Here is a 20,165-nt window from a genome sequence, read left to right as displayed (position 1 = left end):
ATGTTAATGTCCCCAAGGCCCAAACCCATCCTAAGGAACTGAAAGTAGCAGCTCCCAGCAAACAGAGAGACACTCATCAAACCACCCCAGACCCTTCCTGCACAGATTACTCCTCCAGTCCACCTATCTCCCACCTTTTGGCCTTCCCTCAATCACTGCAGGATTGAGGGAAACAAAGGACAGGAATGTGGGAGGACTAAAAGAAGACCTTAGCTATAAAAAAGAGAAGACCTCCCCCTTCCATGGATTTACAGCCTTTTGGGTCCCCTTCTTCCTCCAGGGAGGTCTTTGCTGCTGTCCTTTAATAAAGCTTCCACTTTCCACTCTACACTTGCCTTGGCGTGCTTCTCTGGTATTATACTTCAGCATTATTGCTTCTTGCCACTGGTAAACAGCGGTAACAATGCCATTCTGTTACTCAACCAACTTGCTTCCTTTGGAACCCGATTTAGTTAAATTTAAACTCAGTTCCCTTTGTGCCACTGAAATATTTCATGATGCTGGTTATTCTATTTAATTATTCTTTTTTTTAGTTTTTAAAACTATAATGTGTTTATTTTAGGAGATAATCCAAACAGAAATGTGTACCAAATTAAAGTGTAGAGTGGTGAGTGGAAGGCTTTATTAAAGGATAGCAGAAATAGCACAAATGAAAGAAAAATCAGTCATCTTTATCTACCACTTCAAATTCTTTTTCTCCACAGGTAAGGATAGTTAACAGAAAAGAAATTTTTGTGTTTTTATGTTTTTAACACGAAAAAAAAAAGGGCCTTTTTTTCATATAAAGGATCTGTGATGTTTTATTTTGTGTCTTAATGAATCAAATCATGATGCCCAGATATTTGGTCAAATATTATTCTCAATGTTTCTGGAAGGTGACACTTGGGTGTGATTAACATTTCATTTTAATACTTTGTGGTACTAAGGATTTAATCCAGGGGTACTTTGCCATAGAGCTATATCCCCAGCCTTTTTTTTTTTTTTTTTAAGACAAAGTCTTGCTAAGTTGCTTAGGGCTGAAGTTGTCCTCATACTTGCACTTGTCCTGCCTCAGCCCCCAAGACCCTGGATTACAGGTGTGCATCCTGTGCTCAATGAGAAAATATTTAAATTGGTGGACTCTGAGTAAAGTAGATTACCCTCTATAATGTGGGTCAACCTTAGCTAATCAATAAGTACTAATTAGAACAAAGACCAACCTCTCCTGAACAAGAGATTTGTTAGCAGACTGCCTGTGGTTCTGTTTCTCTACAGAACTCTAATAATACAGGATCATACTAAGTGAATGTGTTTATCAGCTTTTTGCTGCTGTGACCAAAATACCTGACATGAACAACTTGGAGGAGGTAAGACTTATTTTGGCTTATAGTGTCAAAGGTCCCAGTTAATGGTGCCAACTTCACTGAAGAAATATCATGACGAAAGGGCATGGGAGAGGAAAGCTGTATCAGTTCATGGCAGCTACGAAGTGGGGGCAGGGGACACTAGAGACTGATGCAGTCCCTAAGGCCAAAACCCGAGTGACCTACTTCTTGCTCCCGCCTCCCTATCATTTTCTTCATTTCCCAGTAAGTCCATTCAAATGATTAATCCATCAAATGGATTAATTCACTGATGAAGCCAGAGCCCTTACAATCCAATCTTTTCACCTCTGAATATTGTTGCATTGCTTTTTGTGGGACATTCCAGGTCCAAATATAGCAGGGAATTGTTTTACAATATGATGTTTTTACTTACTTTATCACTGACATTCTTCCAGAGACCGAAAGGACAGATATGGCAGAGTTCTACTAGTGGTTCTGCAGGGCTTTTGCTTTTCTAATTCAGGCATTCCTAAGGATCTAGGACCTATAGGTGCAGCTACTATTAGGACTGACCATGTGGAATAAACATGGGGATGAAGTCAATCTACTAAGGAGGCTGAACAGGGGAGAAAGAAAGAGCTGGACCTCCTGAAGGCAAAAGCCCCTAACCATCTACCTATTGCCTGCTTAGGGAGCTTTGTTTTTGCAAGCCAAATAAATCTTGATTTCTGCCTCTGATTGATGAACTGTATTTGTAACCAACCATGTTCTTTTTAAAATGGCTACAAGTACTCTATAGCAGGGAATATCACAATGTAATCAATCCTCTCTTGAGGATTAACAAATACAAATTCTTGAGGAATTAACAAATGTTAATTGTTATGAAAATAGCTAACACAGAGGTCTATTATCCTTTGAAAGGCCTGCTTATATGGTAGGCCCTTGGATGGTGTCTGGGAATTTAAGAATTTGGGAGAGTTCCTACCATTCTAACTTATGAAAGTTACTTACTGTGCCTAAATTGCTTGTATAAATGTGCAGTTTATGTTCATACCTGTTTTTGCCTCATGTATCTTTTTCCTATGCTGATTTTTCTTTGCATACTTTTACTATAATAAATCATAATCAAAAGACAGTAGAATGAATTGGACATAACTTTCCTATGTGAATACATGACCAGTTTAACTCCACATCATGTACAACCACAAGAATGGGAAGTTATATTACATGTATGTGTAATATGTTAAAATACACTCTTCTGTCTTATATATCTAGAAAGAACAAATAAAAAAATAAAAAATAACGTGGAACAAAAAAAAAACCCAATAATAATCATATCCTATTTCCTTTTAACATATTATCAAATCTTGGGATGGTCTTGGGAACCCAAGGGCACAGCTGCCAACAGAAGTGGGATTTGATCATGACCCAGACTCACTGAACTATGGTGAAAGTATGTTTTGAAAGAGGAAGGATAAAGGATGGCATGTAATGATTCTCCAGTGTCCAGGCGGCTAGAGTCAACTATGATACGAGGTTGTAGCTGAGTGGCTGGCTGTTATCAGAGGTAAAAGTACGTGTGGGATCTGAAAATGATAGAACCAACTTCAGAAAGGTTGGTTTGCTTTGGCTGCTATTGGCCCCACGGCCCCACAGCCCCACAGTTAAACTGAGGGGAAAAGCAGAGTAGCCCAGGTGATGTGTGATGTCTTTGGTTTTTATCTTCCCTCCAATGGAGGAAAAAGGACCCTAAAGTTCCCCAGGGTAAGCCTAAATGTTAAAAATTTGCATTCTTCTCTTTTAGTAGGGGGAGAAACATCAAGTGCAAGGCTGAAGCAAAATTTTAGTTAAACAGGGGTGGGGTTGGGGAAAGTGGGAGGAGGAAACACTCCAGCAGCTTTTTCCAGCCTAGCTGCTGCTGTTGCTGTTGTAGCCTCCCTCCCTCCACTGCACTGCAGCCTGTCTCTGGCAGCTATAAGGTTAAGGTAGCAAATGCTGAAGTGACTACTGAGAGGTTGAGTAAACTGTATAAGGGAAAAAATGGATATTTTTAATGGTTTATATATCTGGATATAAGATAAAAATTAAAATGTTAAACATTTATGATTTCATAAATACTAGAGGAATCCTCAAGGGAAGTGACAAAAAAGAAATGTGTCAGTGGGACATAAATTCCTTGCTTTCTGCCATCAGTGGCTGTGTTATTAAGCTCTGAGTACTAGAAACAGAATAGTCTCTGTAGCTGATCATTCTGCTATGGAATTTGGATTTTTCCTTATTGAAGTGTCTGGAAATAGGGAGATAACAAGAAGAAGAGATGCTCTATAAATGATATACTTTTGGAGTTTTCAAAAACTGGTTTTAATTTCCTGATGAATTCTGGTGAGAGCTGATGTATGATGTTTAAAGGCTGATGATTTTCCAGCCTGATGAGTATATTTTTGAGTGGGACAATTTGGACTCTTTAAGATTGACTAGACAGGGGCTGTGGTTGTGGCTCAGTGGTAGAGCATTCGCCTAGCATGTGCGAGGCCCTGGGTTTGATCCTCAGCACCACATAAAAATAAATAAATAAAATAGAGATATTGTGTCCAACTAAAAAATAAATATTAAAAAAAAAGATTGACTAGACAAAGGAGCCCAGAAAAGCCTTGCTTATCAACTGAACTTCCTGGCTCTGGAGCATTTCACCTCTGTTACGACTGAAGAAAAGTTGGCTTTTTTTTGAATCCTGAATTTATTGACCTTAATTTCCAGATCTAAAACCTGACCTAAACTGCCTGGTGTAAGCTATCAGCCTCAGGATGAGCTGAATGCAAGCAAAGGCTCAATGAACAGAACTCAGAATCTGCAACCCTGTTCATTCAGGACACTTCTCTTTTTGCTTGGCAGGACTGTCTGAGTCATATAAAAATGCCCACAGAAAAAGCTTGTTCTCTGAAGGGACCTGTTGAAATTCAGCTGCAGATTGGCTAGGTATTTCTGATACGGAGACTGATGGCTTTCTGAACATGTGATTACTGCCAAAAGTTCCAAGTTGGGAGAATGTCCATTACAGAAATCCTCTACTCTGAAGAGGTCAATCTGACTCCCTCTCAAAGCATGTCTCACTGTTGCTGACTCTTGTATTTGCTTTCCTTATTAGCTGAAGTTACAAAAATGGACTAACACCCAACACGGCTTCCCTCACTCCTTCCTGTTCCACACACTTCCATGAAATCTGATTTGTTAAGTATGGTTGTCCTTTGAAAGGAACTGTTCTTTTCTAGGCTGATCCTTGGATAAATGATAAGGATGAAAGGGGTGTGAGGATATGATGTAAACCTATTCTGAATGTTTTGAAAATTCAAAATTTTGCTTTAAAAAATTTCTGAACATCAACTTTCTGGAGACATTGTATAAAAATGCTTTTCTCTGAAGATGTTTTTGACCCTCTAGTACACCTGCTTCTCTGACAAAAGTTATGGATGAGATTAGGGGAAGACTGAAAAAATGTAAATTATGATCTCTTAATAGAAACACTGATTTTGTAACAACTGAGGAATATAAACTGAAACCCCTGATCTGGGGAATCAAGAAGGAGGTAAGATAGCATTTGTGATTTTTGTTTTTCAAAACTATTCCAGAAGTTTCTACTGCTTCCTAAAGGAAAACTCTGTGTGTCTTTCCAAGCTGTTGGGAAAGTGACTGAATTCACACTGTGGAATCTATGATTATACCTGACAGGGCTGACTATGAAAAATAGAAGGTGGCCCAGCTCTTGCACTTTTCATGCAGAAAATATGCAGCTGTGGTTGAGACTCATGAGTTAGATAAATTAGGTCACAGCAAAACAAGTGGAATCTACTGGCAGTCCCTGTGAAACCAGGGACTGGACTAATTATTTGGGCTGGAGTAGGAAACCTAGGATAAGCTGCCCATGGTGGGAAGCCACATTGTAGCCTAATGTATGTCTTGCTTGAGGTGCCCAACAATTGTAAACTCATTGTTTCCAGGGTTAACACAGGTACCCTGTGGGACTGAACTCATAACACTGCCTCAGTCTTGGAAGACTTTCAGGTCAGCCTCACCTCACTGGCTACCAGTCATGCTGTGCCTGAACTGATGCTCTGGGACAGGTTAAAGAAGGATTAATACAGAAACTTGAGGAGGAAGCCATCTGGCTTTCTAAGATAGACATATTACAATTAATAGGATTTGTTTCAACTGGCTAAGTATAGGACTTAGGCAGCTAAGTAGAGGACTAAAGGGCATAACTGAAATCAATACAGAGGGTTGGCCTCACTACTGCCTGGGACTTACTGAGAATAAGTTTGCTGTAAAGACACCTTGGTCAGTGACCAAGGGGCAGACCAGGCAGAGAAGAGTTAAAGTACCAGGTCTAAACTTTTATCCTTGAAAAGGCTTGCTTATAAAGGTTGCCCTTCTAATCTGTGAAATTAGAATTCTGGTGAGTTCCCACCATTCTAATTGATAAGAATGGCTCATCCAAACTGTACAAACAGTAAGGCTTATGCTGAACACCTGCTTTCCTTCTGAGAGTCCGAAATTTTTGGCATATGCCAGGTAGAAGGTGCCAATTTAACTTGTCCTCAAGAAAAACTCCAGGTACTGGATCTCCAATGAGCTTCCCTGATAGAAAATATCTAACATGTGTTACTGCAACTTTTGCTGGGGAAATTAAGCACATCCTGTGTGATTCTACTGGGAGAGGACTCTTGAAAGCTTGCATCCAGTTTTTCCCAGACTTCACCCTATGCACCTTTTCCTTGGCTGATCTTGTTTCTTTTCCTGTAACAAATCACAGCTGTGACTACAACTACACACTGAGTACTTTGAGTCTTTATTGTGAATTACTGAGTCTGGGGCTGTGGTCTTAGGGATCTCTAATACAGTTGAAAATAAGTGTAAGATGTTCAAGAAACAGTAAAAAGGCAAGTGTGGCTGGAGTCATGCAAGTAAAGCTGGACAGAGGAAGGGTCTTATCATGTAAAGGTAGTAAAGGTAAGTTTGGATTCTGCGTATGACAGGAAGCCATGGGAGGTTTTTGAGCAGAAAGAAGGATCAGTGCAGCTGCAGTCAGGGATCTGAAAGAGTGAAAGCAGGGAGGCCAGACAGGAAGCTCTCATATCCAGAAACTCTTCAATCATCCCTTGGTAGTTCAGGAACTATTTTAGAAAGGGGAAATATAAGTTTATCTTTAAGGATGAGCAGAAATTTGGTAGATGGATTTGTTTAAGGAGTGAGGAAGGCATTTTAAGCACAGGGGAGAGAACCTGAAAAAAGGCCAAAGGCATAAACTGAAGGGTGTAGGTAAGGAACAGTGAGGGGTTTAGTCCCGTTGAGAAAGGATGTTTGGGGAAAGAGCTGCAGATGAGGTTACAGAAGGCAGCTGATATATCAGACTTTGAAGACTCTGTGAATCATGCTAAGGAGTTGCACTTCATCTCATAAGGCAGATGGAGAGGTTATGACTGATTGTAAAAGGTCAAACTTGGGTTTCAGGAAGCTTAATAATGGCAGCAACATAAATGAGGTTGACAAAAACAGTAAGTTTAGAAGTAATTGTCATATAACCCAATTCTAAAGCATTCTGAATTGCATACAAACAAAGCCATGCATAAATAATCTATTATATATATATATATATATATATATATATATATATATATATATATATATATATGAATAAAAGCCTTGGGCTGGGGTTGTAGCTCAGTGGTACAGCTCTCGCCTAGCATGTGCAAGACACTGGGTTCAATCCTCAGCACCACATAAAAATAAATAAATAAATGTATTGTGTTCAACTACAACTAAAAATTTTTTTTAAAAAGAATATAAGCCTTTTCATATACTAAGAAGAAATTAAAAATGAATCTCTGTCATTAATGAAGACTAAAACAAATGAAAACACATTTAAACATTTGTCAAGTTGTTCGTATAACAGAGAATTACTCAAGTGATTTTAAAATACTTATAAATCCCTACTAAAACATGTACTAAGGACAAAAAAATATAAAGAAATCTCAGACTGCTTTCAGTAGCCCATGGTCAGTGGTAAGGTTGTTGCTGTTATTTTGAAACTATACATACATATAGATTAGGACAAAGCAATATAACATTAATGTCATCAGGTACTAAGAATTCCAGCATCAACAAAAACTAACACAAACATAAAAGGAAACAAATAGAGGTCTGGAATGACAGAAAAGCTAGTGTTAGTTCTGCAATCTGTTCTGTCCTCTTACTGGCTCAAGAAATAGAGATGACTTGATCAAATTACCTTAGAAACATGCTAATGAGAGACATTCTGGCAAGCACATTAGAAGTATTACAGGAACAATGCTTACTTACTGAATGTTTTAGCAAGATAGATTTGGTCTGTCTAGATTGCTTATTATGCATAAACCTGGGAGGTATACTACAGGCATGACTACCCAGAAAATGTAAAAAATTACACAATTATCAAGAACATACTACAAATGTCTCATGATTAAAACAGCCCTTTTGTAGAAATGATATTCCACATGCATCACTTAGAGGTCTTATATGTTAAAACCTGGGCCACAGCTCATCCTAAATCGAGACAAGAAAGCATATGGGCACAGCTCTGGCAGTCATGAACTTCTCTTTGCTTTGACTGTCTTGTGACAATTATCTTTTTTGAAAATATTCAAAGATAAGAGCTCTTACTGTTCTCAGTTCAATTTGTCAACCCAACCCTTTGCATCATCTCACCAATAATGTTTAATTTGAATTGGAAGTATTAGTGTGAATATTTCCTAACACTATCTACCAAAACTTAGTGGTCATACACATCTTTTGAGGCCTAAACTGTGGAATATAACTCATGAAAATAACTCAGGTTCCTTGGAGAAACACTGATATTAATTTCTGGGTTTGGAAATGTATTAAGATGAGTTGGAGACTTCTTGGCCTGCCTGAAAAAAAGTTAAGAAAGTTAAAAATTTGTGAAAAAAGTTATGAAAGTCAAAAGAACGAAGGAATAAATTTAAAAGGGTTTCCAAAGGCCAAACATAGGATGATTTGAGCAACAAAAAGAATGACTATAATATGGTGAAACATAAATACATAAAAATCTATGAATTTGTAATGATCCTTGTGATATTTTGAAATGTATGTTTGGCAATCCTCTCAGTTTCATCACACAGTTCCTAAAACCCTCAGAATCTCTGGATTGATAAAGTATCTTCTGTATGCTAAAGAGATGAATGGAGGCTTGGGGGCTCCTGGACAGTTATGAGAGCTTATTGCCAGGGGAACCATGTGATTAGAGGGTTAGAATTTTAAGTCCCACCCTTCAGAGGGGCTGAAGATTGAGCTATACATAAATAGTGGAAAATGAGTTATCACCCATGCTTACATAAAGAATCTTCAACAAAAACCTCAAAAGACTGAGTTCTGAAACCTTCTGGATTGTTGAACACACATAAGTTCCTAGTGGAGAGCACACCTAGAGAGGGTAGGAAAGCTGTGTTTTCTTTTATAACTCACTTTTTGCATCATGTCTATTTGTGCTCTTCATCCATATCCTTTATAAGATCCTTTATGATAAATGGGTAAATGTGTTTTTATGCATTCTTTCAGCTGCTCTAGTAAATTACCTGAACCCAAAGAGGAGATCATGGGAATTCCAGTTTACGACTGCTAATCAGCTCAGGCACAACAACTTAAGGCTTGCAACTGGCACGTGAAGTGGGAGGAGGGAAATACTCTTATGGACTCAGCTCTCAATCTGTGGGATCTGATGCTAGCTCCAGGTAGACTGAGTTAAACGAGAGGACACCCAGATGATGTCAAATGCCTGCTTGATATGTGCAGAAATATTCCCACATATCTGGTATGAGAAGTGTTTAATGAGTATAGAAAAACACACTTTGTTTTTTATTATCTGTTTTCCCCTATGTCCCCGACAATGCTCAAAAACAAGGCAAAGCAACAAACAATATAAAAATGAAACAAAAAGAAAAAAAAAAACACACATCTTTGGTCTCTGTTGGAGGGAATCAAATTATTACTTGAAAACATTTCAAGGGAAAAATAATCAACAATTTATCCTGCTGGCCCCAATTACCTGAAAAGGGAAAGTTCTCTATAAAAGAATCCCAAGTAACAAATCCAGAAGGAATGGTAGAGAGTATCATTGCTTTGTAACCCAAAATGAAAGACAGGATCCAGAAAACAAATACAAATGGTGGCCTTCTAGGCAAAAGGTCAGAGAAAATGTGGTATGGCTAGATCAAGCTAATGCCAACTGATCTCACTGATGAAACTTATATCACTAAAAGTGGAATAATTAGATACTATTATATGCCTCCCAATGTAATGCAGTATACGTGTAATAAAAAGCAGAACCAAACATATCCAAGCTTCTAGAGCTAACTCACAGTTTTTAGAATATATAGCAAATAGTAGAATAAACTAAAATAACAATACAAGGATACAACATGCTAGAACCATAATGTGGAAAATTATATAGCATAAAAGACACTATTTTTTTTAACAAATAAAATGACACTTAAAAAGAAGGGCAGGAGACTGTTACAGATTATGAGAAACTTAAGCTCTTAGTCTGGATACCGATTCAAACAAATCAATTATAAGAAAACATCTGAAACAAGTGGGAAAATTGAACAGTCTGGGTATTAGGTGATAAAGGATAAAAACTAATTTTATGGTTTTGTTAGAAAAAAATCTTACTTTTAGAGATACATACAACAGTAAAAGAACATGTGGAATCTGCTTTAAAATTCTCTAGAAAAGAAAAAAAATGCAAGGGTACATGGGGTGAAAAGATGAAACTAGAGCAGCAGAATGTTGACAGACGCTGAAGCTGGGCGACAGATAGGTATGAAGGGGTCATTATACCCTCCACTTCTGTGAGTATTTAAAACTTTTCGTAATAAAAAATAAAAAGAAATGAATTAAACTAATACTTGGCACAAGTTTAAAATAGTAATTCATATTTGGTTGAGGTATGAGAAAAATGTTAGTCTCAAAGGAAGTGAACAGGATTCTCTTTTTTTGAAAAGTAATTATGTATCATATATATTTTCTTGATTTACATTTAACCCGGCAAAATTTATTTTTAAAAATTCTAAGAAAGCCTAGTGTGGTAGCACACACCTAAATCCCAGCTATTCAGGAGGCTGAGGCAGGAGAATTCCAAGTTTAAGGCCAGCCTGGGCAACTTAGTGAGACCCTGTCTCAAAATAAAAGGACTGGTGATATAGTTCAATGGTAGGGCAACCCTGGGTTCAATCCTCAGTACAAAAAAAAAAAAAAAAGATTCTAAGACTATGATATGCACAAAGATAAATTTAAAATGATCTCACAGTACACAACCTATTTCTAAGCTACGGTAAATTTATATTTTTTTATAGCTATTAACCATCCAATTGTAAATGACTAATAACATGGGAAAATGTTCATGGCAAGCAGTTAAGTACAAATTGCAGGCCATAATATAGTATATACATTTTAGCAAAATTTAGTTTTCTTTTTTTAGTTGTTGATGGACACAATATCTTTCATTTTATTTATTTTTATGTGGTGCTGAGGTTTGAACCCATGGTCTTCCATGTGCTAGGTGAATGCTCTACCACTGAACTACGACCCAAGCCCCAAATTTAGTTTTCTTAAAAAGTATTCATATAACTATAAAAAACAACCCATAAGTGTATGCTTCAAAATGTTAATAGCTGTTATTTCTAGTTGATGGAATTAAAATATTTTAAATTTTTTTAAAGATGGTTTTTCTATTCATGAGTAGGTACATTTGTAGATAAAAAAATGAATTTAAATTTTTAAAAGTTCAAATCTAGATCAGTTCCTGAGAGTGGTTAACAATGAAATAATAAATGGCTATGGTGGTGATTTCTGAAATAATAAACTAAATGACAGAAGGCTGGAAGGATAAGGCAAAGCAGAAAATTTTTTTAGAAGAATAGGCTTTAGCTCACACAAAGAAAATTTTAAATTTAAAGGAAGGGTCAAAAAGGAGAAAAAAGCAGACTGTAGTTTACATGTTTATAAAAGCTTAAACTGGAGAGTTATAAATATCTAATACAAATTACCTAGTTATTCTAACAATTCTGAAAAAAGTTGATGTAGCATGATAGACAGTTCTCTATTCTATTTTGTGTTCCACCCTGATAGTTTTAAATTATTATTTTTGGTATACAAAAATAAATTTTAGAATATAAATATAAATCATATAGAATTTCCTCTATTGAATTCAGTTCATGTAACATAGGTCAAATCTGTTAAGTGAATAATGTATTAAAATCTAGAAAATGCCATAAAACTATACTTTTACATACGGTTAATAATTAACAAAATCAGACTTCTTCAGCACTTTTCTACACTCACTAATTTTAAAACTTTAGTTATCTCTTTCCGAAATCAAGCAAAAGCAAAAAAAAAAAAAAAAAACATCCCGACTACCTGGTTTCCGTACTTTCTTTGGCTCTTCATGATCCTTGTTTTCTGGATTTGGAGATTCTAGAAAGCTGATTTCTTCTGTGACACTTTCCCCCTCCTGGTTCTTGAGGCTGTCTTCCTCTTCTTGAATATGGGATTCCAATTCTGATTCTTCTGAATCAAGAAATATCTGACCAGCAACTACTCTGCCTGTGGTGGTATGGTCCTTTACTGACTCATCTGATGGCAAAGAATTCTGAGAATATAAAGTGTTTTTAGTTATCAACAGAACCAAGACTCCCTCTAGCCTTCCTTCACTTTTGCAAACCCAGCTATGTCTCCTTCAGCTCATCCCTATAGGCTCTGGCTGGTGTTCATGACATGCCTTCATCACTTGCTTGACTCATTCTTTTTTTTGAATTTCAACTCAGATGCTACTTTTCCCAGGAAGCTTTTCTTAATTCCAAAAGTCCGGCTTAGGTTATCCCTCTACATGTTCTCATCATATATTATACTTACTCTATGGTAACACTGTATTAAAATTTTCTGTTTTTATCTACATTTCTTCTAGAGATTAGAGCTCATACAGTGTCCTCCTTGGACATGTAAGAATCAGTTTTACTCATTTAAACAATCAATAAGTGCATAAACTCATTTTTCTTTGAAAAGTCATGTAAGTGGAAACAAAGGGCAAAAGTTCAGTCCTCAAAACTCAAAGACCCCCCCCCCCCCCGGACTAAAACCAATTTCTAATTAAGCAACAAAAATATTACCCCCTTAAGCTTCTCCGATACACACTCCAAATGTTCAAGTAGAAATTACAGTTAATAGCCAACATTCTTTTTCTTGGTACTGGAAATTGAACTGGGGCATTCAGCCACTGAGCCACATCCCCAGCGCTATTTTGTATTTTATTTACAGATCTCACAGAGTTGCTTAGTGCCTCGTCACTCCTGAGGCTGGCTTTGAACTCATAATCTTCCTGTCTCAGCCCCCTGAGCCTCTGGGATTACAGGTGTGCACCACCACGCCCGGCAATAGACAACATTCTTTTTTTTTTAATATTTATTTTTTAGTTGTAGTTGGACACAATACCTTTATTTTATTTATTTTTATGTGGTGCTGAGGATAGAACCAAGGCCCTTGCGTGTGCTAAGACAAGCTCTCTGCTGAGCCACAACCCCAGCCCCCTAGCTAACATTCTTAATGAAAATATCAACTATACTCTCTTGTAGGTCAGTGATTTTTCTTTAACCCTAGAAGAGTTATAACTAATATTGATATTGCCTATCTTTTTCTTTTCTTTTTAATTCAATTCTTTTACTCAAAAGACACAGATTTCATATCCTCGGTAAAGTACATAATTCCACGCTTTTAAATTGTGCAGTAAATACTGGCCTGTGCAAATTTTAGTACACACCTTGGAATCCAAGGATTCTTCCTGGCTGCCTTCTTCATCTGTAAAGAAATTTTAATACAATTGGTCATCTTTTCTGTTGGGAAATTACAAATATTATTAAAATAAAACATTTGATAAAACAAACAATTATTTTAAAATTGGTTGTATTCAGCATCTGGTCTCAAAATATTGAGTGAAAAGAAAAAAACAGGTTGAGGGGGTAACTTCTTTCTTTCTCCAGGTAGGAAAACCAACTGTATTCCAGTCAAAATGAACAAACCCCAGATTCTTTACATTCCATCCAATTTCTGTAAATAGTCTGTTACTGAGAATGAGTTATTCAGTTCATAAATATAAATATCCAATTTCATATTCTAGTCTTCTATTTATTCTGTTCTCTGCTCAGGATCTGGAGTTACATTGGCTTATTTTAGTGTTAATCAACATTTAACTGTTTGCTAATACTGCCAAGAATGGGAAATCGTCGTCATGGTCATTGTCGTCATTATCATCATCATCATCATCATTATCATCATCATCATCAGTAGAGTTGCCAAATATGTTAAAATTTGTTTTACTTCACTGAAGAGATAACCAGATAGATATAAAAAGTAGTATTGTATTATTTGTATACTGACCCACATGAGAGCTATTTATTAAGAAACTTGACAGCTTATACTAAATAAATAATGAATCCAGACACCAATTACACCTTTCTTCCAAATTCATCCACATTGCTTTGGTTATGTCAGATTACATAATTTTCCTTTTATTCTTTCTGTGTTTCCCAGCACTATTGTTATTCTGGCTGCTTGTTATTCTTTTTCCTGGTCTTATATAAACACATGAAATAACTCAATATCCAGAAGCAAATATTTGATCTTTGCATTCACTGCCAGTTTTAAAAAAAACAAACACAAAACTGTCGGATGATCTCTAGGTTTTCCTTCTTGTTCTTAAGATTACCTTATTTTATGTAGAAGTAAGATTCAGTATTTTCTGCTCCATAAGATAGGAGGAATTAACCAGTAGATGCTCTGAGACCATTTGATTTTTACTGGAAAATTTAGTTGTTTTCTTTACTTCAAATAGTTCTATTTTAAATATTATTTGTAAGTTACAACTGTAACAAAAACATGTTTTGAACTGTATTGTCATTAAAGCTAACTTAAAGAAATATAATCAAATCATGCAAAAATTTACAACTCTATTTTACAATTACTCATTTGTTTTGAATATCTGAGAAAACCAGTCTACTTCTGACTATGAAAGTGTCTCAAATCCAAAAACATTTAAATTATAGCTAGTATTCATATTCACTTACTTTACTTTCCTCATATGTTTGGATTTTGGCAGGTGGGAGAAAGGTATGGCATGTTGGTCCCACAGTGCACTTAACATTTAGGTAGTGATGTCAATTAACAATTATCCTTCCTGCTAACTTCTTTCCAAATATAACCTTAAGCCAAGTTCTAACAGATGGTTCAAGTTCCATCCTCAGCAAATCTTTAGATAAATGAAAAGTTCATTTCTATTATTAATTATATCAGAGTTGTATGTGTAGATGTAGTTAAGCATAGATGTATTATGTAGTTAATGTATCAAGAGAAGTCATTAGGTGTGCAAATGTGTATGATACATCCCAAAGACTGAAACTCTGGATTAGACGGAACTCTACTAATTACTGAATCTAGTACCTTGTCACAACAGGTCAAAAAGGTAGCCAATAGGTAAGTAATGTAGACACCTATAAGTAAATTTAAGGACATACACATTTGTAGAACTACAAACTGTTAGGCGTTACAGGAGCAAAATGTGTTTCTGAACTCTAAGAGACATGACCCGACCGTGACATCAGGGTTATTTCATGTGAATTGCATCATGCTTCTCTTTTCCTCTCTCTTTACAAACTAGGAATACACACTAAGATTGCTGATAAATAAAAGAACTTTCTCAGTTACTAAACTAGGAAAGCCTACTTCAGGTAGCCATGTAAAAGCATAAGCTATTTTCTCTTTCAAACTGATATTTACATTCACATAATATATTTTTTAAAGAGCTGTTTATGCCCTAAGCACTCCCATATGTAACAAGCAGCTAAAGATGAAAAACACTGGAGTAATCTATAAACAAAAAGTAAATAGGACTTTTTTTCTTTAAATCAGAATACAGACATCAAGTAACAAAATGTGAAAGGATTCAATAAAGAGCTATGGATTTCTCATTTACCAGTATCATATCGAAAATACAATTGTTCACACTATTTCATTAACTGTACATTTTCCTTTAAAAAAGATCAATATTCATTATACCAGCTAACAAAGCCACAAAGTATCAGGATACTTTTTAAGGAAAAGCAATTATACAAAGTTTAGTGAAAAGAGAACCGATACCCTTGTCTTCTGCTCTGTCACTTTGCTTAGGATCTGTACACATCCTGGGATATTCTTGATTCTGAATTCCCCCAAAGCTGAGGCCTCTTAAAAACTAAGTGTGACACTGGCTTCATCACTTAGTTAATTTGGACAGACATGGTTGAGTGTCAAAAGTTTGCTCAGCCTCCATTTTCTCAATCTGTCAAAAGGGAATGGATGACACCATCTGTCTTGTTCATTTGCATGTTCTAAGAAATGAAAGCCATGAAATTCAATATCCTTCTTAAAATTTACTCTCTGAATTTATGGTATTAATATAACTATTATCTGAAATACCTGGCAGTGGATCTAATTTAAAAGACTCTGTAACACTGTACATCATAAATAAATATTGTTTGCATCTTTCTGCAAAAAATAAAGTTTTTTTTTTTTTTTGTGTGTGTGTGTGTGTGTGTGTGTATGTGCGTGCTACGCTAGGGACTGAACCCAGGGCTCCTGTGTGCTAAGCACATCCTCTGCCACTGAACTATACCTCTAGCCCCAAGAAAGCATGTATTTCTAAATGAGAAACATTATACCTTTTCACTTATATCTTCAGAAAAAACTTTTTAATCCTCTTTATTTATTCACAGGGAAAGGAAGCTTTTCTAATGTAAGTATCATATTTCTATGTCTTTATTAATAGGATCAAGATCTTCTTTGTTGGCTAACTTTATTTTACCTGGTTATAAATGCAACTCTTCCTGGGTAACAATTAACATTTCCGTTAAAGCTACTACCCCAAAACTGGTTTTTATACAGGAGCAAAGCTTTAATTCTAAACTCTTACAACTAGGCTGAAATTCTGTATAAAACAAGCACTTTAATGAATGAAAAAGCCAACTGAAAAATCTAAGCACTTAATTTATAAAACTTTATATCACGTTTTATTATATTTACACTAATTAGTACAACACAGTTGTCTCTTGTTTTATATGGAGGGTTCATTCCAGGAATCTCCACCCACAAACCCCGGGACAACAAAAGCTGAGGATGCTAAAAGTCCCTTTATAAAAGTACATAGTATTTGTATATAACTTACACCCTTTCTTACTTATAATACCTAGTAGAATGGAAATGCTAAGTAAGTAGTTGTTACATTATTTAGAAGACAATGACAAGGAAAAAAAGCTTGTACATGCTCAATACAAACACTTTCCTCCAAATATTTTCCATCTTTAGTTGGCTAAATCTGCTGGAATTTGTTGATAGGAAGGGCCAACTGGTCTTTATTAACTTTTACTTGGTTATTTATATTATTTTAGTCTCAGCTAAGATTTTGCCTTTACCAGGGAAATGTTTTGGCACAGCTTTCACAATGATGGAAATCAAAACAGCCATTTCTTTTTTTGCAGTGCTGGGAATTGAACCCAGGGCTTTGTGCATGTGAGGCAAACACTCTACCAACTGAGCTACATCCCCAGCCCAAACATAGACATTTCCTGAACCTTTACTTACACCAATACACCCAAAGTTAACACTTCAGTGTCAACAGTGTTTTATTATAACATTCCCAGAGACCCAATTGTTGATCTTCAAATATCATCTCCACTGACATGGAGCTCTGTGCATATGAAACAAAGTCAAAAGAAAACATAGGGCAATTTGAATGCTTTAATTTTCTTTAACTCTAAAAACTGAATTCAGAGAGATGTATGTCTTTAATTAGTGCAGTTCTCAAACTCTAGTGTGAAGAATCACTTACAGACCATATTTCTGTACAAATACTTGACCTATTCCAGACCTAAAACCAAATTCTTAACAAAACCTAAGAGAAATTCTGTTGAAAGCAGTCCATCAGTTACTTTACCCATTAAACTCACTTACTTACTTTTTTGATCAAACAACTGCTAGAGGTGCTTCAAGAGTTATGTACTATATAGTCTTAAAAGACTTGGTATGAACACAGACCATTACTACAACTGGAGTAGAATGGACCTCAAAGTATGCTGGCAGTGAAGTAGTGTGCATATGGTTCTTACTTTTAAAATGGTATCTCAAATCATATCATAGATAGAATTTTGGTTGAGGTCTCTTATTTTAGAAGCAGGATGATGTTATGGCATCGATTTACAACTAGGGCAGATAATTTGGGGATCTGAATAACCAGCTGGGAAATCTTCTGTTGAATTAATGGGAGTTGACATTTATATTCTGTCTTGTTCCAAAAAAAATTTAAAGCCACAGACCAGCTATCTTGTTCACTGACACTGATTAAAATTCCAGGTTTCCTATACTAATTGTTTATCAACACTTAGAATATCATGTTTTTTAAAATCAACATTCCCACAAGAGAAGTTTTCTGATGTAAGCAAACCAAAACATCAAAAAGGAAACAATTTTAAAAACCAGAGCATAAATTAGATAACTGAAAATAAATTCAAAAGCCCATGAATTTCTGTATCTATATAAAAGGGTGCAACTATTTGCTGTTCAGTTTATGAGGATCAAGTCTTCCCCCAAAGTGATAAAAATCGCTGTCAACAAACATGGGGCAACTCGGAGACACTGACAGAGGTCACCACTTTCTCAGGAAGGTTTCAAAAAGCGGGTTGGAGAGTGGCTACAGTTACATCGTTAAGTCTCTGTTTTAAAAAAGATATAGACTAAGGACCACCTCAGGTGTTAGGCAAACGCACCAAACCACTGTCAACCCCTACCCAGTGCTGTTGGACCCTGCTCTGCCCAAAGTGACAGCTCCAGGTGTGTCAATTACAAAACCTAAACGGAGGGTTCCAGGCTCCACAAGGGTCGAGGAAGCCCCGGCCGGGGTCATGTTGGGGGTCTAAGCCAGCTGTGGGGATTCATTCCGATAGAGTCAATTCCTTATCAGTGAGAAGCCACGTAAAGTTTGTTACGTTGAGAAAGAGGTGTGGGCAGTGTAACCGCCCCTTCTTTTTCTCCCCTCCTCCGGCTCCCTAAACACCCACAATATCCAGGCTAACCGAAGCCCAAGGTTAGAGCGAGTGACAGTCCTGTACTGAGTGTGATTAGAGACAGCGGAGCCCTGGTCCCTGAGCCCCCAGGGCCCTGACCACCGACCGAGGACGGGGGGGCGGCGGCTCCGGCCTTCAGGCCGCGGGGAAATATACTGACCCGAGGACGCCAAGGCCGAGCCCAGTAGCACCGCACAGAGCATTAGCGTCAGCCCGACCCGGACCTGCATCCTGTTCTCGCGACCGCTGCCAACCCCTGGAGCTGTCGCCTTCACCTCTGCCACCACGGACTCAGCGGCCGCCGCCTCGCCACTGCTCTTCCTGCTCTAGCTTTCTTTCTCCGCCCCTTCCCAGGCCTCCCTGACCCTGAGCGCAGCCAATCCCTGATCGCGGTCGCGGATTTCTCTCCCAATCGCTGTGTTCGCCCCGCCTTCCTCATTGCTCCCGCCCTGAGGTCATCTATTGGCCAATCATTGTCCGAAGCTCCCACACCAGCTTTCCTGGTTGGACCACGGCCTCACCGACATGGCCCCAGCTAATTGGTAGCTCTTAAATCAGAGAGTGAGTCAAAGGCTGGGAGAAAATTTTTCCCAGTACTACAATTACCACAATACACTTCGTGTGATTGACGGGCGTGTGCTCTTGGGAAGCGTAGTCCATCCTGGGGCAAGCTCTAGTGCAGGTGGCGGTGGAAGTTAGGAGAATTTAAGAACGCTTGAGCTACATATTGACACAAGGCTGTGAATCCACTTTTATGTTTTGCTTTGGGACCAAAGTAAATATCAAGGAACACATGAGGTTAAGACATGTTATCTGTTAACCATCTCTATTTTATTCAGAAAATTCGAATTGAACATAGTGACGGGAGCATTGAGAACAATGCAACTTTTTTTTTTTAAAGCTGTAGTTTTTTAAAAAAATATATTTTTAATAAATTTACTTTTAAAAATATTTGCATAGAAGAGTACCGTGGTATGAAAACCAGGGTGCAAATAACTGTGTTCATCCTCTCCCTGACAAAAGGAATTCATATGCAGTACATATTATCTCAATGCTAGTATTAATTTTTACTAGGGCCACTAGATAATAATCATCTGGAAAACGTGCCAAAAGCTTTTGTAAAACCCTTTCAAACACTTGTCCTCATATCTCTGATCTGTGAATTGCAATGTTTTCTTCTTCCTTGACTAGAAAAGAGGCTATATTGGTGAGTGTGGAGATGGAGGTAATAGCCACAGCGTTGTGTAAACAGACATACTTAATATTAACACTTAGGGATTCAGGAATGTTCCTTCTGGGGAGCAGGGCAGTAGCTTCATGCCCCATCCCTTCTTTCATCAAATTGTGTCATTCTGATTTCCCTAGTACCTATCTGCAATCAAGACATTTGTCAATCTGGGCATTTGTCTTCTTTGAGAGGAAATCTTTTTTTTTTTTTTTCTCCAGTAACAGTCTAAAAAACTAACTGCTGTTCTTCACCTCAGAGGAGATGAAAGATATTATCTGACAAAAAGTTCTCTTTTCTTCTTAACCTCCTTGGCTCTTACCTCCATTTATGTCACTAACATGTTTTCTCATCGTTTGTCTGTTTTTAAATCATAGAGTAAAATAATTTTCTTCCCGTTTTTAATATGATTTTATCCCTCTTATTTTAAAATTTACTTTGTAT

The 20,165-nt window shown here is 37.0% G+C and overlaps 1 protein-coding gene and 1 non-coding gene across 2 annotated transcripts in view; both read right to left on the bottom strand.

Annotated features, from left to right (window-relative positions):
* Window positions 1–18,821, bottom strand: part of Sel1l (SEL1L adaptor subunit of SYVN1 ubiquitin ligase) — a 63,485-nt gene extending 44,664 nt beyond the window's left edge. Inside the window, exons 1-3 of the mRNA XM_026400619.2 lie at window positions 18,657–18,821; window positions 13,168–13,205; window positions 11,772–12,003 (exon numbers count right to left, since the gene is read on the bottom strand). Of these exons, the coding sequence (XP_026256404.1) occupies window positions 11,772–12,003; window positions 13,168–13,205; window positions 18,657–18,726 (340 nt within the window). The 5' untranslated portion in view covers window positions 18,727–18,821. The remainder of the gene's footprint in view (window positions 1–11,771; window positions 12,004–13,167; window positions 13,206–18,656) is intronic.
* Window positions 16,910–16,983, bottom strand: Trnav-cac (transfer RNA valine (anticodon CAC)). The gene has a single exon. It is a non-coding gene; the product is annotated as a tRNA-Val (tRNA).
* Window positions 18,822–20,165: the final 1,344 nt, after the last annotated feature.

The sequence above is a fragment of the Urocitellus parryii genome, chromosome 6 (genome assembly GCF_045843805.1).
Source record: "Urocitellus parryii isolate mUroPar1 chromosome 6, mUroPar1.hap1, whole genome shotgun sequence".
Lineage (NCBI taxonomy): Eukaryota > Metazoa > Chordata > Mammalia > Rodentia > Sciuridae > Urocitellus > Urocitellus parryii.
This window is presented reverse-complemented; position numbering and strand designations above follow the sequence as displayed.